The 16,247-nt window shown below is 36.3% G+C and overlaps 1 protein-coding gene across 2 annotated transcripts in view; it reads right to left on the bottom strand.

The window, feature by feature from the left end:
* Positions 1 to 12,296: 12,296 nt before the first annotated feature.
* The window catches only part of BLNK (B cell linker), a 78,169-nt gene continuing 74,218 nt past the window's right edge, over positions 12,297 to 16,247 (bottom strand). For both annotated transcript variants that reach the window (XM_086680507.1, XM_086680508.1), the window contains one exon: positions 12,297 to 12,686. In XM_086680507.1, the coding sequence (XP_086536633.1) occupies positions 12,567 to 12,686 (120 nt within the window). In that variant the 3' untranslated portion in view covers positions 12,297 to 12,566. The remainder of the gene's footprint in view (positions 12,687 to 16,247) is intronic.

The raw sequence follows: 16,247 nt of genomic DNA on the forward strand, positions 1-16,247 counted from the left end.
GTGTCGGTTGGCCATCTGGATGTCTTCTTTGGAGAAGTGTCTATTCATGTCTTTTGCCTATTTCTTCACTGGATTATTTGTTTTTTGGGTGTTGAGTTTGATAAGTTCTGTATAGATTTTGGATACTAACCCTTTATCCGATATGTCGTTTGCAAATATCTTCTCCCATTCTGTCGTTGCCTTTTAGTTTTGCTGATTGTTTCCTTCGCTGTGCAGAGGCTTTTTATTTTGATGAGGTCCCAATAGTTCATTTTTGGCTTTTGTTTCCCTTACCTCCAGAGACATGTTGAGTAAGAAGTTGCTGCGGCCAAGATCAAAGAGGTTGTTGCCTGCTTTCTCCTGGAGGATTTTGATGGCTTCCTGTCTTACATTGAGGTCTTTCATCCATTTTGAGTTTATTTTTGTGTATGGTGTAAGAAAGTGGTCCAGGTTCATTTTTCTCCATGTCACTGTCCAGTTAGTTGTTCCAGCACCACTTGTTGAAGAGACTGTCTTTATTCCATTGGGTTTTCTTTCCTGCTTTGTCAAAGATTAGTTAGCCATACGTTTGTGGGTCCATTTCTGGGTTCTCTATTCTGTTCCATTGATCTGAGTGTCTGTTTTTGTGCCAGTACCATACTGTCTTAATGATTACAGCTTTGTAACACAGCTTGAAGTCCAGGATTGTGATGCCTCCTGCTTTGGTTTTCTTTTTCAAGATTGCTTTGGCTATTCGGGGTCTTTTCTTGGTTCCATACAAATTTTAGGATTGTTTGTTCTAGCTCTGTGAAGAATGCTGGTGTTATTTTGATAGGGATTGCATTGAAGATGTAGATTGCTTTCGGTAGTATTGACATTTTAACAATATTTGTTCTTCCTATCCAGGAGCATGGAATATTTTTTTCATTTTTTTGTGTCTTCTTCAATTTCTTTCATAAGCTTTGTATAGTTTTCGGTGTATAGATTTTTCACCTCTTTGGTTAGATTTATTCCTAGGTATTTTATGGTTTTGGTGCAGTTGTAAATGGGATCGATTCCTTGATTTCTATTTCGTTGCTTCATTGTTGGTGTATAGGAATGCAACAGATTTCTGTGCAGTGATTTTATATCCTGCAACATTGCTGAATTCATGGATCAGTTCTAGCAGTTTTTTGGTGGAATCTCTTGGGTTTTCCATATAGAGTATCATGTCATCTGCGAAGAGTGAAAGTTTGACCTCCTCCTGGCTGATTTGGATGCCTTTTATTTCTTTGTGTTGTCTGACTACAGAGGTTAAGACTTCCAATACTCTGTTGAATAACAGTGGCAAGAGTGGACATCCCTGTCTTGTTCCTGACCTTAGGGGAAAAGCTCTCAATTTTTCCCCATTGAGGATGATATTAGGGTTGGGTCTTTCATATATGCCTTTTATGATCTTGAGGTGTCATCCTTCTATCCCTACTTTCTTGAGGGTTTTTATCAAGAAAGGATGCTGTATTTTGTCAAATATTTTCTCTGCATCTATTGAGAAGATCATGTGGTTCTGTCCTTTCTTTTATTGATGTGATGAATCACATTGATTGTTTTGCAGATATTGAACCAGCCCTGCATCCCAGGTATAAATCCCACTTGGTCGTTGTGAATAATTTTTTAAGGTATTATTGGATCCAGTTGGCTAATATCTTGTTGAGGATTTTTGCAACCATGTTCATCAGGGAATTTGGTCTATAGTTCTCCTTTTTAGTGGGGTCTTTGTCTGGTTTTGGAATCAAGGTAATGCTGGCTTCATAGAAAGAGTTTGGGTGTTTTCCTCCCATTTCTATTTTTTGGTACAGTTTCAAGAGAATAGGTGTTAACTCTTCTTTAAATGTTTGGTAGAATTCTCCTGGAAAGCCATCTGGCCCTGGACTCTTGTTTTTTGGGAGATTTTTGATTACTAATTTGATTTCTTTACTCGTTATGGGTCTGTTCAAATTTTCTATTTCTTCCTGTTTCAGTTTTGGTAGTTTGTATGTTTCTAGGAATTTGTCCATTTCTTCCAGATTGCACATTTTATTGGCATATAATTGCTCATAATATTATCTTATTATTGTTTTTATTTTTGCTGTGTTGGTTGTGATCTCTCCTCTTTCATTCTTGATTTTATTTATTTGGGTCCTTTCCTTTACTTTTTGACCAGACTGGCTAGTGGTTTGTCAATTTTGTTAATTCTTTCGAAGAACCAGCTTCTGGTTTCATTGATCTGTTCTACTGGTTTTGTTTTGTTTTTTGGTTTTGGTTTTGATGGCATTGATTTTTGCTCTAATCTTTATTATTTCCTGTCTTCTGCTGGTTTTGGGTTTTATTTGCTGTTCTTTTTCCAGCTCTTTAAGGTGTAAGGTTAGGTTGTGTATCTGAGATTTTTCTTCCTTCTTTAGGAAGGCCTGAATTGCTATATACTTCCCTCTTATGACTGCTTTTGCTACGTCCCAGAGATTTTAGGCTGTGGTGTTATCATTTTCATCGGCTTCCATGTACTTTTAAATTTCCTCTTTAACTTCTTGGTTCACCCATTCATTCTTTAGCAGGATGTTCTTTAGTCTCCAAGTATTTGTTACCTTTCCAAATTTTTTCTTGTGGTTGACTTTGAGTTTCATAGCGTTGTGGTCTGACAATATGCATGGTATGATCTCAGTCTTTTTGTACTTGTTGAGGGCTGATTTGTATCCCAGTATGTGATATATTCTGGAGAACATTCCATGTACACTGGAGAAGAATGTATATTCTGCTGCTTTAGCATGAAATGTTCTGAATAGATCTTTTAAGTCCATCTGGTCCAGTGTGTCATTCAAAACCATCGTTTCTTTGTTGATTTTGTGTTTAGGTGATCTGTCCATTGTTGTAAGTGGGGTGTTGAAGTCCCCTACTATTATGGTATTATTATCAATGAGTTTCTTTATGTTTGTGATGAATTGATTTATATATTTGGGTTCCTCCACATTTGGAGCATAAATGTTTACAATTTTTAGGTCTTCTTGGTGGATAGACACCTTAATTATGATATAATGCATTCTTCATCTCTTATTACAGTCTTTATTTTAAAGTCTAGATTGTCTGATATAAGTACGGCTACTCTGGCTTTCTTTTGTTGACCATTAGCATGATAGATGGTTCTCCATCCCCTTACTTCAATCTGAAGTGTCTTTAGGTCTAAAGTGGGTCTCTTGTAAATAGCATATAGATGGATCTTGTTTTCTTGTCCATTCTGTTACCCTATGTCTTTTGATTGGAGCATTTAGTCCATTGACGTTTAGAGTGAGTACTGAAAGATGTGAATTTATTGCCATTATGTTTCTTGTAGATTTGAAGTTTCTGGTGGTATTCTCTGGTCCTTTCTAGTCTTCGTTGCTTTTTTCTTTCTTTCTTTCTTTCTTTCTTTCTTTCTTTCTTTCTTTCTTTCTTTCTTTCTTTCTTTCTTTCTTGTCTTTTCTACCCTCAGAGAGTCCCCCTTAAAATTTCTTGCAGGGCTGGTTTAGTGGTCACGAACTCCTTTAATTTTGTTTGGGAAACTTTTAATCTCTCCTTCTGTTTTGAATGACAGCCTTGCTGGATAAAGAATTCTTGGCTGCATATTTTTCCAATTCAGCACATTGAATATATCCTGTCACTCCTTTCTGGCCTGCCAAGTTTCTGTGGATAGGTCTGCTGCAAACCTGATCTGTCTTCCCTTGTAGGTTAAGGACTTTTTTTCCCTTGTTGCTTTCATGATTCTTTCCTTGCCTGAGTATTTTGTGAAGTTGACGATGATATGCCTTGTTGATGGTCGGTTTTTGTTGAATCTAATGGGAGTCCTCTGTGCTTCCTGTATTTTTATGTCTGTGTCTTCCCCCAGGTTAGGAAAGTTTTCCCCTATGATTTGCTCACATAACCCTTCTACCCCTTTTCCTCTCTCTTCATCTTCTGGGACCCCTATGATTCTGATGTTGTTCCTTTTTAATGAGTCACTGATTTCTCTAATTCTTAAATCATGCTCTTTTGCCTTAGTCTCCCTCTTATTTTCTGCTTCATTGTTCTCCAGAAGTTTGTCCTCTATATTGCTGATTCACTGCTTTGCCAAGGTAGATTTTAAAGGAACTAACAGTTGAAGGTTGTCAACAAATTGCATTCTTCACAGCTGAAAGCCAAGTTTTTTTCTTAATGGGAGAGCCAAGGAGTAAACCTCCACACTGCCACCCTGGGGTAATGTCAAGTAGTGTGACATTCATGTCTCTGGAGTCCCAGAGGGGAAGAGAAGAAGAACAGGCAAAATATTTGAAGGAGTAATGATTGAATTTTTTCCTAAATTTTATGAAAACTATAAATCCCAACATCCAAGAAGCAACATGAAGCTCAAGCAGAAAAAGAACAACAACAACAAAAAACCATACCAAAGCACATCATAATCACATCCTCATAATCACAAGTGATAAAAAGAAAATGTGAAGAGTGGCTTGAGAAGAAAGAACATACTTTACATATTAGGAATCAAAGATAGAATTACTGCAGACTTATCATCAGAAGCTACATAAGCCAGAAGACAGTGGAATGATATATACAAGGTACTGAAAGGAAAAAGAAGTCATCCTTGAATTCTTTAGCAAAATTATTCTTCAAAAAGTTAAAACAAAGACTTCATATGAGAGAAATCTAAAATAAGTCATCACGAGAAAAATTGCACTATCTTAAATGTTACGAAAAACTCTCCAGGTGAAAAGAAAATGATGCCAGATGGATATTTATCTACACAAAGGAATTAAGAGCACTGGAAATGGTGAGTATATGAATAAATATAAAAGACTTTCCCTTCTTTGTTTAGGTTCTTTTAAGGAAAATTAAACATTTAAGGCAAAAAATAACATTGTGTTTATAGTATGTAGAACTAAAATGTATAACAGTAGCACAAAGTCAGGGAAAGGGAAGTGGAGATACACTATTGTACTTGAAGATAGATTGTGACAAGTAAATGATGTATATTGTAAACACTAGAACAGCAATTAAAAAGAACAAAGAAATATAGCTAATAAATCAATAGTGAAGCTAGAATAGATTTAAAAAGAAGTTCAACCCACTAGAAGGCAAGGAAAATGGGAGAGGAAAAATATGCAGGATAATTTAGAAAACAAATAGAGATAGTAGATTTAAGCCCAATCATAATAATAATTACATTAAATATAAATGATATAAACATTTCCATTAAAAGTTAGAAATTGTTAGGATAAAAATATGTAGACTTGAGAGAAAAAAATAAAACTAGGGATAAAAATATCTGTTCATTAAGAAGATGCAACAATTCTAAAATTCTATGCACATAATACAAAAGCTTCAAAATATATGGACCAAAACTGACAGAATTACAAAGAGAAATTCACAAATCCACAATTATAGTTAGATATTTCAACTCTCTCTCTCAGTAGTTGATAGAACAACTAGGCACAAAAAAAAAAAAAAAAAAAAAAAAAAAAAATTAGATTAGTAAGGACATAAAAGACTTGAGCAACAATACCAAACAACTTGAGCTAAATGACATTTATAGAACACTCCATCCTGTACCTTCTTTACAAGTATATTTGGGACATCCACTAAATCATTCCAATTTTCAATAAATTTAAACGAATTGAACTCATGCAGACTGTATTTTCTGTCTACAACAGAATTCAATTGGAAATAAATCTCAGAAAAAGATTTGGAAAGTCACCAGATATTCAGAAATTAAATAGCACTTTCCTGATCAACCAATAGTTTAAAGAAAAAAAAAATCACAATGGAAATTTGAAAATGTTTTGAAGTTAATGAAACTGAGAAAACTGTATTAAAATTTGTGGGATGTTTTAAAGCTGTGCTTGGATGGAACATTTCAGCTTTAAACAGTTATATTAGAAAATAATAAAGGTTTAAACTCAATTATGTAAGCTTCCATCCTAGAAAGCATGTAAAGAAGAGCAAATTAAACCCAAAATAAGTAGAAGGAAGGAAATAATAAAGGAATCTGTGGAAGTCAATGAATAGAAAACAGACAAACAATAGAGAAAATTAATGAAAACAAAACTTGGTTCTTTGGAAAGAATATAAAAATGATAAACCTTTAGCTGGACTGAAAAAAATAAGAAGATATATATTGCCAACATCAGAACTGAAAGAAGGGACATTATTACAGACCTTAGAAGGATTATATGAGAATATTAGTATCAAGTTTATGTAAATTTGGCATTCTATTTGAATTAGATACATTCTTTTGAAGACATGAATTAACAAAATACATAGAATAAATAGAAAATCTCAATAGCCTATATCTATTCAAGAAATTGCTTTCATAATTAAAAACCTTCACACAAAGAGAACACCAGCCCAGATGCCTTCCTGGTGAATTCTATCAAACATATTAGGAAGCAATAGTATCGGTAATATACAAATTCTTTCAGAAAGTAGAAAAGAGAACATTTTTACGTCATTTATGAGGTGATCATTCCCCTAATACTAAAACCTGAGAAAGACATTATAAGAAAACGTCCTTTATGAATGTATATGCAAAAATACTTAACACTGTATTAGCAAATCAAATCCAGCAATATATAAAATGGACAATGTATCATGATTAAGTAGGGCTTACTCCAGGGAAGCAAAATAATATATTCACAATACATGTATTTGTCAAGGGAGTTATATCCAGAATATATAATATATTCATATAACTTAATAAAAAGAAGACAAACAACCTTTTATTTATTTATTTATTTATTTATTTATTTATTTATTTAACAGAGAGTGTGTGCGTGAGTAGGGGAAGGGCAGAGAAAGAGGGAGAAAGAATCTTAAGCAGGGTCTATGCTGAGCCTGATGCAGGGCTTGATCCCATGATCCTAGGAACATGACCTGAGCCGAAATCAAGGGTCAGGTGCTTAACTAACTGAGCCACCAGGCGCCCCTTTTGTTTCTTTGTTTATTTTTTTGACAACCCAATTTTTCAAATGGGCAAAAGATTTGAACAGACCTTTAAAAAAAGGAAAATATATACACATGAAAAGATGTTCAGTATCACTAGTCATCAAGAAAATTCAAATTAAAGCCATAGTGAAATACTATTATATACCTGCTAGAATGATTAAAATGAAAATACCTATAATGTTAAGTGCTGTGTAGAGTGTGGAGAAGCATAACTCTTATATATTGTTGATGTCACTGTAAAATGGTGCATCCACTTTGGAAAACACTTTGGCAGTTTCTCACAAAGTTAAACACGCACTTTCTGTGTGACTCAGGATTACTACTCCTAGGCATTTACTTACTTAAGAGGAACTAAAACATATGTTCACATAAAGTCTTCCACACAAATGTTCATAGCAACTTCAATCATTTCAAAACCAGAAACAATCAAATTCCATCAATGAATGAATAGAAAAACAAATTGATGTATATCCACATATTGGCAAACTACTTAGCCGTAGAAAGAAACAACTAGTGATACACATAATGATATGGATGAATCTCAAAAACATTGTGCCGACTTCCAAGTCCTGGAGTATCTTTTTCTGGTGTTTCCTTCCTTTCCCTTCTTGGTCCATTCATACTAGGCTGGAACCTCAGCACTTCAAGGCCTAGGTTAGCCCAATGGCCACTCTGTCTGCCTCCAGCCTTTCAATTTTCAGCTGTACCTTGTCAGAACAATCTTCATAAAACACCACTTCTTTATGTCATCATAAAAACCAAACAAAAATGTAAAACAACTAAGGTTGTGTTAACATTTAACACAGTTCTTCTAATACCCTAGCCTCCAGAATATTTTCTAAGATTTTTTACCAGACAAATAAAATAAATTTTCCTAAATTTGAGCCCATATGTGAATGTAAGTCTTCTGGCTTGTTCTGATACTCTATTCAATGAATTGCCCTTGAGACTCTTAGAACTATGTGGTCAAGAATTAACACAGGTCAGCTCTCCCTACAGACTTTTGTCTTTTGGTCAGAGGCAGTGCCAGTCTTCCAGGTATCCAGGCTTGAAACAGTAGAGTCAGTGGGGACTCATATTTCACCCTATTCCTCTATGCAGTCAGTTAACTTTCTTGTGTTAATCCTTAGACGTTTCCTTTACATCTGTTTCTTTATAGGAGTCTGGTCACTGCCAGAGTTTAGGCCTATGTCTTCTCACAATGGCTTTACTGCAATAATCTTCAAATTGTGTCTTTTGCCTTTAGACTTACAGTGGGGTATTTGAGGCTTCAGCTATGTCAATAGCATTTGTTGAGACCTAGTATGTCCTAGGTATTTGTATATATTATTCTCATAAAAAACCCTGCAAGGGAAGTAAGAAAAACAAGTTCATTGAGTACTTTGTTCAAGATTACACGGCTAGTGAAGGACAGAACCAGCAAGATTAAGACATAGGCCTAAGTGGCCCATGTATAGGTAAGAAAAAGATAACAGGTAAAATTTCATTTTTTTTAAACATTTATTCATTTTTGAGAGACAGAGCATGAGTTGGGGAGGGGCAGAGAGAGAGGGAGACACAGAATCCGAAGCAGGCTCCAGGCTCCGAGATGTCCACCCAGAGCCCAGTGCGGGGCTCAGACTCACGGACTGTGAGATCATAACCTGAGCTGAAGTCAGCCGCTTAACCGACTGAGCAACCCAGGTGCCCCATAACAGATAAAGTTTTAAAGTTCTGCGTTTGTCTAGGGGGAAAAAGGGGGAGACAATACATTGGAGGTAACAGGCAAGTGCTTTTAAGTAGGGACTTTTATTTTACTTACATGATTTTCTCTCCAGGGTTATTCTAATTGTCTGCCATTATTTTAAGTGCATTTATCATCCTGGATAAAAAGTTCTATTTGATATTTTTATAAAACGATGACTCCAATTTCAAAAGATACTTGAGTGGCTATTTGGTTGCCTTCAAGGTCTTGAGATTATTTGTGCATTTCATGTGTCTGACATGCATACTGACAGACATACAGCAGACTCAGTGAATGTTGGCTGGTTGAGTGAAAGAATAATAATGAACACTTTCAACTTTTACAACATTTAGTTCACTCATTTAACAAACTCATAAGGTAGGTTGCATTATCATCTCCATTTTACAAATGAGGACACCAAGACATGGAACTTGCCCAAGTTCACACACTGTATTATTGGTGGAGCATGGATTACAAGCAGAGATTGAGGCAACTCACTCTCAAGCCCCTGCATTAAGCCATAGTAGTATCCTGCTTCTTGGCTCATGGGAGAGTTACATCGCTCAGGTTGTTAGTAGAATAGTATATCCCTCTTGATGCTTCACATTTTAAGATATAGGGCAAGGTCCTTAGCCTTGGATCTTTGTACCCATGGTCCATTGACAGGCCCTAGGGGTCCATGGATCTCATGAAATTTGATTAAAGTTTGTGTGTCCCCATAAATGCATATTTCCCTGGGGGCAAAGACCCATGCCTCTCATCAAATTCTCGAAGAATTTTGTAATAACTACAAGATTAATCACCATGGACATAAAGAAATATTTGGGAATTTCTTGAGACAAAATTAAAATTATTAAATGCCCAAAGATACTTAATAGGTCAGTTTATTTGAAGGATTGTCTACATTTTATTTCTGCAAAGGAGACTTTGGTTAGGGGACTAGAAATTAATATTTATTAGGCACAACCAAATGCCAGGTATTAAACATATATTAGCTTATCTTAGTTCTTGTACCATTACCAAAAAGATGCTGTTTTACAATGTAGAAACTGAGGCTTGGAATGGTAAGACACATACCTGATAACATACTGGTAAGTGGTAGGACTGGGGCACCCAGAGCCAAGTCTGAAGCCAATATCACCCCACTTCATGGTTAGACGCAGCTGCTAAGTGCCAAGGGCATTTGGTACAACTAACCTTGCTGGGAGATAGGTTTTTAGTGATTTCCTTGCAACCCTGCCTAGAAATAGTCTATCATATGGCATCTTAAGTCCATTTTGAAGGACAGAAGTTCAGTCTGGCTTTAAGATCATGTCTCATGTGGCCTCGTGTCTCATTTACATCTCTACATTCTGTTCTCTGGGATTCATTCCCGTGTAGGCAAGTTTGTCACAGCTGCAGTGGGAGCGGTTTAGCTCCCAGAGTGCGAGGTGTCTGAACCACTGACCTGGATGACTGGTTAGAGCCTACTTCAGGCTCCTCATGGCCACAGGCCTATGCTTCCCATCTCTGTTGTCCATTTGAATATACAAACAGTCCTCCTCCTACTTCAGCTGCAGTGGACTTTGCAACATCCTTGAAACACAAAACAGGAACTCTAGTGGTTTGTTTCCTTGAGCTGCTATACAATGTTCTTCTCCTTGACTGGTGGCTTTTATTCCACCGCCTGGTTTGCCTGAAAATCTCCCTATGCAAAACCACTTGTTTGTCGAGCACTGCAAATCACAGATACGGCCTTTGAGATCTCTTGAAACTTTTCTAGTCTCATAGAGTAGCCTATACCACCGGTGCAGGAGGGTTCTAGAGAAGTAGGTACGGCCGTCCTGCAGTGTGCTCTTGTAACAGGTGGAAGGGGGAAAGATTGCTGTCTTGGATTGAGTGTTTCTCCAGCTTTGGAGAGAAGTGGATCCTCAGCAGAGACTGGCTTAGCTCCCAGAAATTCTCCCAGTCTCTGCTCCAAGAGACCTACCCTAGCAGTGCTGAGTATCAGTCGACTGGATTAGGATGATCTCATGGCTATGCTCCTTCACCTGGCTGGAATAAGCTACCTGGGGGAACAGAGTGGGGCGGATCAGAAGAGGATGTTGTGGAGCCAGGATCATCGTGGTAGCAGAAGGAATTAGTGAACATTTACTTAAGTAGAAAAGCATTCCATATAACACTGAGGAAAACTAAAACAGAAACCTCATACTTCACACTACAAATGGATGATTTGTTTTACAAAAGATAAATCCAGTTTTCTTTAAATTGTGAATTATCTCTGCTAACATTCTAAATGATTCTATTGTTTTCCTAAAAGGAGAAAAAAAACCTTTCCAAGTAAAATTTCCAAAGCCCATTTATATTTGATTTTATTGTCAAAAATGTGTATAGATTGTTTCCTAGGACTACCATAAGAAAGTACTACAAATTGGGTGACTTAAAAGAAATAAAACAGATATTCATTGTCTCCCAGTTCTGGAGGGCTAGAAATCTGAAATCAAGGTGTCAGCTTGGTCACGTTCCGTCTGAAACCCTTGGGGGAATCTTTCCTTGCCTCTTCCTATCTCCTGGGGGCTTACTGGCAATCTTCAGCACTCCTAGGCTTGTAGATATATCACTCCAGTCCTCTGTCTTCACATGGCATTCTCCCTGGGCATCTCTTCATATAGTCTTCTCTCTGTTCATGTCTGGGTCTGTGAATTCCACCTTTGTATAAGGACAGGTGGATTGGGGCCCACCCTAATAGCCTCATCTTAATTTGACTACATCTGTAAATACCTCTTTAGGTCATATTTTGAGGTACATTTAGGGATAGGATTTCAACATATTTTTGGGGGGGGGGACAATTCAACCCATTATGACAGCTAAAAATGCTATTATATGGAAGCATATGACATTAAAAAAATACAGTTATCTTTACAAATGAGTCTGTGTGTTACTCTGAAATATTGCCTTCTAACCTTTCAAAATCTTTTCAGAGGTTGCTGTCTTATTCAGTGATCAAGTGTATTCCTCACTTAATTTATTAGATTTATCTTAATTAGCTGCCTTATCATTTAAGTGCTGCCTAAAAAGTATGTAGTAGAATAAAAAGCTTTGATATGACAAAATATATTACATTTCTGGGATGATCTAAGGCCTTGGATGTGACTGTTCATAATGGTATCTATTTTATTCCTTAGTGTTCATCAATGTCTGCTTTTCTGCCCTTGTTCTGTGCGATGTTTCCCTAGGCTTTTAGTCTAGTTTTGCTCTCACCCCACTTGGAATCTCAAATCAAGCTTAGGGGTCCATTTAATAGACATGCAGATCAAAGAGGGTATAATCAAAGAGGGTAGACCAAAGCTAACAACCTAATCATGGACAAGAACTTCTAGAAAGTTCATATCTGTATACATCTCCCATGGTTGGGAGCACTCACAAAAAGGAATATTACATCCCCCTTAATTTGCACTTATAAATATTGTACATTATCTATATCGTATTTTCTACACATTAAAAGTTCGACCAAGACATAATTGTCAAGCATTGGCAGTAGGCATTACAGTAGTGTACCAGTGACCGTTGTGGTGGCCCAAATTTCCAGCAGCCCTGTTTTAATCCAAGACTATTATTTTCTTATTTTGAAAATAGAGTGTTATTTTCTTACATGACTAAAAAGACTTTACACCTGTTTCTTTTAAATAAAGACATTTATTTAGAGAATTTTAGTAGCATGATAACGCAACCTCACCAAATATTCACAGTTCATCAGGTCAGACAGTAGAACAAGTCTGCGTGAGCTTCTTATGAAGATATGGGTGACCACCTCAATAGCTGCCTCCATCTTCTATCTTATTAGTGGATGGTTCATAATCCAAAATATGAAGTTTTGGGGCTTTTTCTCAAAAAGTAGAAATAAGGAAAATGTCTGAAGCAATGATGTTGACCTTTTTCAAGAAATCTATGAAACTTTAACTGCATATTTCAATCTTGTCCAATCTTTTGTATTATTCTGATTGTCGATAAGAACCAGAGGCCTATGTTGATGATTCTTGATAATTTCAGCAACACTTCCAAAGTACTAGAGCAAGAAAACATAAATGAATTAAACATTGGAATTCACATTAACTTAGAGCTCTGCTCCTCCCATCTTCTCCCACTTTCTCAAGTTAGTCAAAGTTACTAGGTCTCAGCAGACATTCTACCCAAAAAAGTCTAATTTAACAAAGGGTGGAACACTTGAGGTGGCAGACTCTGGCCTTTCTTATATTCGGTAACACTAAAAACACTGGCAGCCTAAATTAGTGGAACCCCTTAGAGAAATTACTTCATTGAGTTATGATGCAATATTTTAATAGTTTTTTATTTGGTAACAAGTATAAAACTGTCATACACTGAGTTTCTCTACATTTTTACAAAACATAGACTATCTGTTACGTTGCATAAATCTGAGATATAAGGACTGATGTAATAAATTAACCCTAGAATTTGGTGTCAGAAGAATTATTTTCCAGATTAATCCATGCTTGTTTTACTTTGTTTTCCTTTTTGAATAGAGAAGCTTTACAAATTCTCATATTTCCATTTCTGCTCTAGCTCCCAGAGCTAATTAATAATTAATTTAGAGGTAATTAATAATGTAATCCATGCCAAGTTCTTGCCATACATATTTATTTTCCCAAATGTTAATTCCTATTGTCTATGATTTTAAAATGTTCTTCTGGAAAATTATCAATAGTTGAAAGGAACACAAAATAAATATAACACAGAACAGGAAATGAAATGCATTGATTATAAAAAAGTGCTATGAGCTCACAATCATAAATAAATGCATTTAGAGTCGTTTTCAAAAAAGTAGTTATCGTTTTGTCACACTGCCATAAATTTAGCAACTATTACCAATTGATTTTATTGTATTTTAATTTTTAATATAAAGACAAACATCCAGAATTAAAAGTTTTTTAGTTATTTGAATACCTTCTAAATATCTATGTATTGAATAAAGTATTCAGAATACTGGTCAACTTTTTCAAATGAAATACCAGTTGTCTTTTAGATAATTGGCTATCTGAATATTAGGTCAGGGAGGAGAGGTAAGAGACAGGGACCTTCAAGTATCTTCAGTTTTTATTTCTTAGCTTTCTCTTCAATCACTCAGCTCTTTGTCAATCGCCAATGAAATCAATGATATTCATTCTGTTTGCTTGGCATAGCATGTTGTTAAATTGAATGCAGTTGGAAGTTAAATTGATGGATGAAAGAACCAGGAAATGGAATAGCACAATCTCTTTTAAGTGGATTCCAAGCAAAAGTGTTCTGAACCCAGTAAACACAGGAGAGAGTTGCTATAACTATGCAAACATCTCAGTCTGTCATTCTAGTCCCTGAATATTTTTGAGTATTTCTTTGTTGGAGTGTTTGGGCATTTGAAATGTTTGAAATATGGAGTTGAGGTGAGTTGAAATGTGTGAAGTAGGGAGCAGAGTTGAGAGCTGAAACATATTGGATGTAGAATTGAGCATAACTTAGTTGCAATTTCCCTTCAGTGCTCTTTTTTTTCTTTTTTTTTTGTCTATAGTAATTCATTGTTTTTGAGGTATTCATACATGGACAGAAAAACAAACTGATAACTCAAAATCCCATGGTCCATAAAATAAAGCAAATAGATATCAAAGCTATAAAATTACTCAATACTGTATCTATATAATGCCAAAACAACTGCATAAAGTAGTTGAACAGTTAATCAATTGGTTTCTTTTTCTACGCAAATACAGGCAAACAGACTTTTCACAATATCCACATGGTTGACATCATGTAACCAAAGTTTTAATTTTCCATTAAGATGTTCAGTATATGGGAGAAATAACCTTTTTATTGTAGATAACTTAAGAGTTTTAATGGACTCTGTCAGCACTTCCAGATACCATTATAATAATATGCTTTTTTTCCCTTTTATTTCTTTTTTCTTTTCTTTTTTTTTTTTTTCTTTTCTTTTTTTGGTATCTATAGGTGGATATGTAGGGAGTGATAGTGATAAAGACTCTTTAAGCCAAAAGGAATCACTATTTACCAGAGTTTCCTTAGCAGGACAAGAGAGTCCAGAGTCCCTCTGAGAGTTCAAAATATATGAGAGAGTTTCAGGAGTTCTAAACAGGACAGCTCCCTCACCTACCCTTAACCCTCTTAAAGAAGTATTGGACCATGGCCTGGGGAGGCTTTAGAATGAAACCATCCATCCAAAGTCACTCTACCCTACTAGGATCACCATCATCTGCTACCAATGATTCCTACTGAAGAGCATCTATTTTTTTTTTTTTAAACAGTTTTTTTTTTTTTTAATTTTTTTTTTTTTTCAACGTTTATTTATTTTTGGAACAGAGAGAGACAGCATGAACGGGGGAGGGGCAGAGAGAGAGGGAGACACAGAATCAGAAACAGGCTTCAGTCTCCGAGCCATCAGCCCAGAGCCTGACGTGGGGCTCAAACTCACGGACCGCGAGATCGTGACCTGGCTGAAGTCGGACGCTTAACCGACTGCGCCACCCAGGCGCCCCAAGAGCATCTATTTTGAAAGATTTGTCAGATAAAGGTTTCAGTGAGAATGACGTTTTTTTCTGAGTAGGAAAAAGCAGACAGTTCTGTTAAAATTTAACTGGTTTTATTTAAAAAAATTTTTTTTTAACATTTATTTATTTTGAGACAGAGAGAGAGCATGAACAGGGGAGGGTCAGAGAAAGAGGGAGACACAGAATCTGAAACAGGCTCCAGGCTCTGAGCTGTCAGCACAGAGCCCGACGCGGGGCTCGAACCCACAGACCGCGAGATCATGACCTGAGCCGAAGTCAGACGCTTAACCGACCGAGCCACCCAGGTGCCCCCCCCTTTTTTTTAAAAATTTTTTTTTAACATTTATTTATTTTTGAGACAGAGAGAGAGAGCAAGCATGAACAGGGGAGGATCAGAGAAAGAGGGAGAAAGATTTAACTGGTTTTAAATGATAATGCAATCTATATTTTAAAACCCAAGTTTGGTCTTGATATATGTTTTGTGTCTTCAGTTTCAGGACTTTTTGCATTTTCTGATTATCTGAGACCTTATTAAAGGCAAAATAAAACCCCAAACTATAAAACTCCTAGAAGAAAACGGGAAAATTTTCATGAAATTGTATTTGGCAATGATTTCTTGAATATGGCACCAAAAACCGCAGGCAACAAAACCAAAAATAGACAAATATGACTACATTAAGTTAAAAAACTTCTGTTCATCAATGGTCACAATCAAAAGAGTGAAACGGCAGTCCATAGAATGGGGGAAAATATTTGCAAATCACCTATCTGACAATGGTTTAAAACTTAGAATATATAAAGAACTCCCACAACACAAAACCAAAAGATCAAATAACCCAACTTAAAAATGGGCAAAGGAGGGGCGCCTGGGTGGCACAGTCGGTTAAGCGTCCGACTTCAGCCAGGTCACGATCTCGCGGTCCGTGAGTTCGAGCCCCGCGTCAGGCTCTGGGCTGCTGGCTCAGAGCCTGGAGCCTGTTTCCGATTCTGTGTCTCCCTCTCTCTCTGCCCCTCCCCCGTTCATGCTCTGTCTCTCTCTGTCCCAAAAATAAATAAACGTTGAAAAAAAATTAAAA

The sequence above is a fragment of the Puma concolor genome, chromosome D2, assembly GCF_028749965.1.
Source record: "Puma concolor isolate L17-30 chromosome D2, mPumCon1.1.hap2, whole genome shotgun sequence".
NCBI lineage: Eukaryota > Metazoa > Chordata > Mammalia > Carnivora > Felidae > Puma > Puma concolor.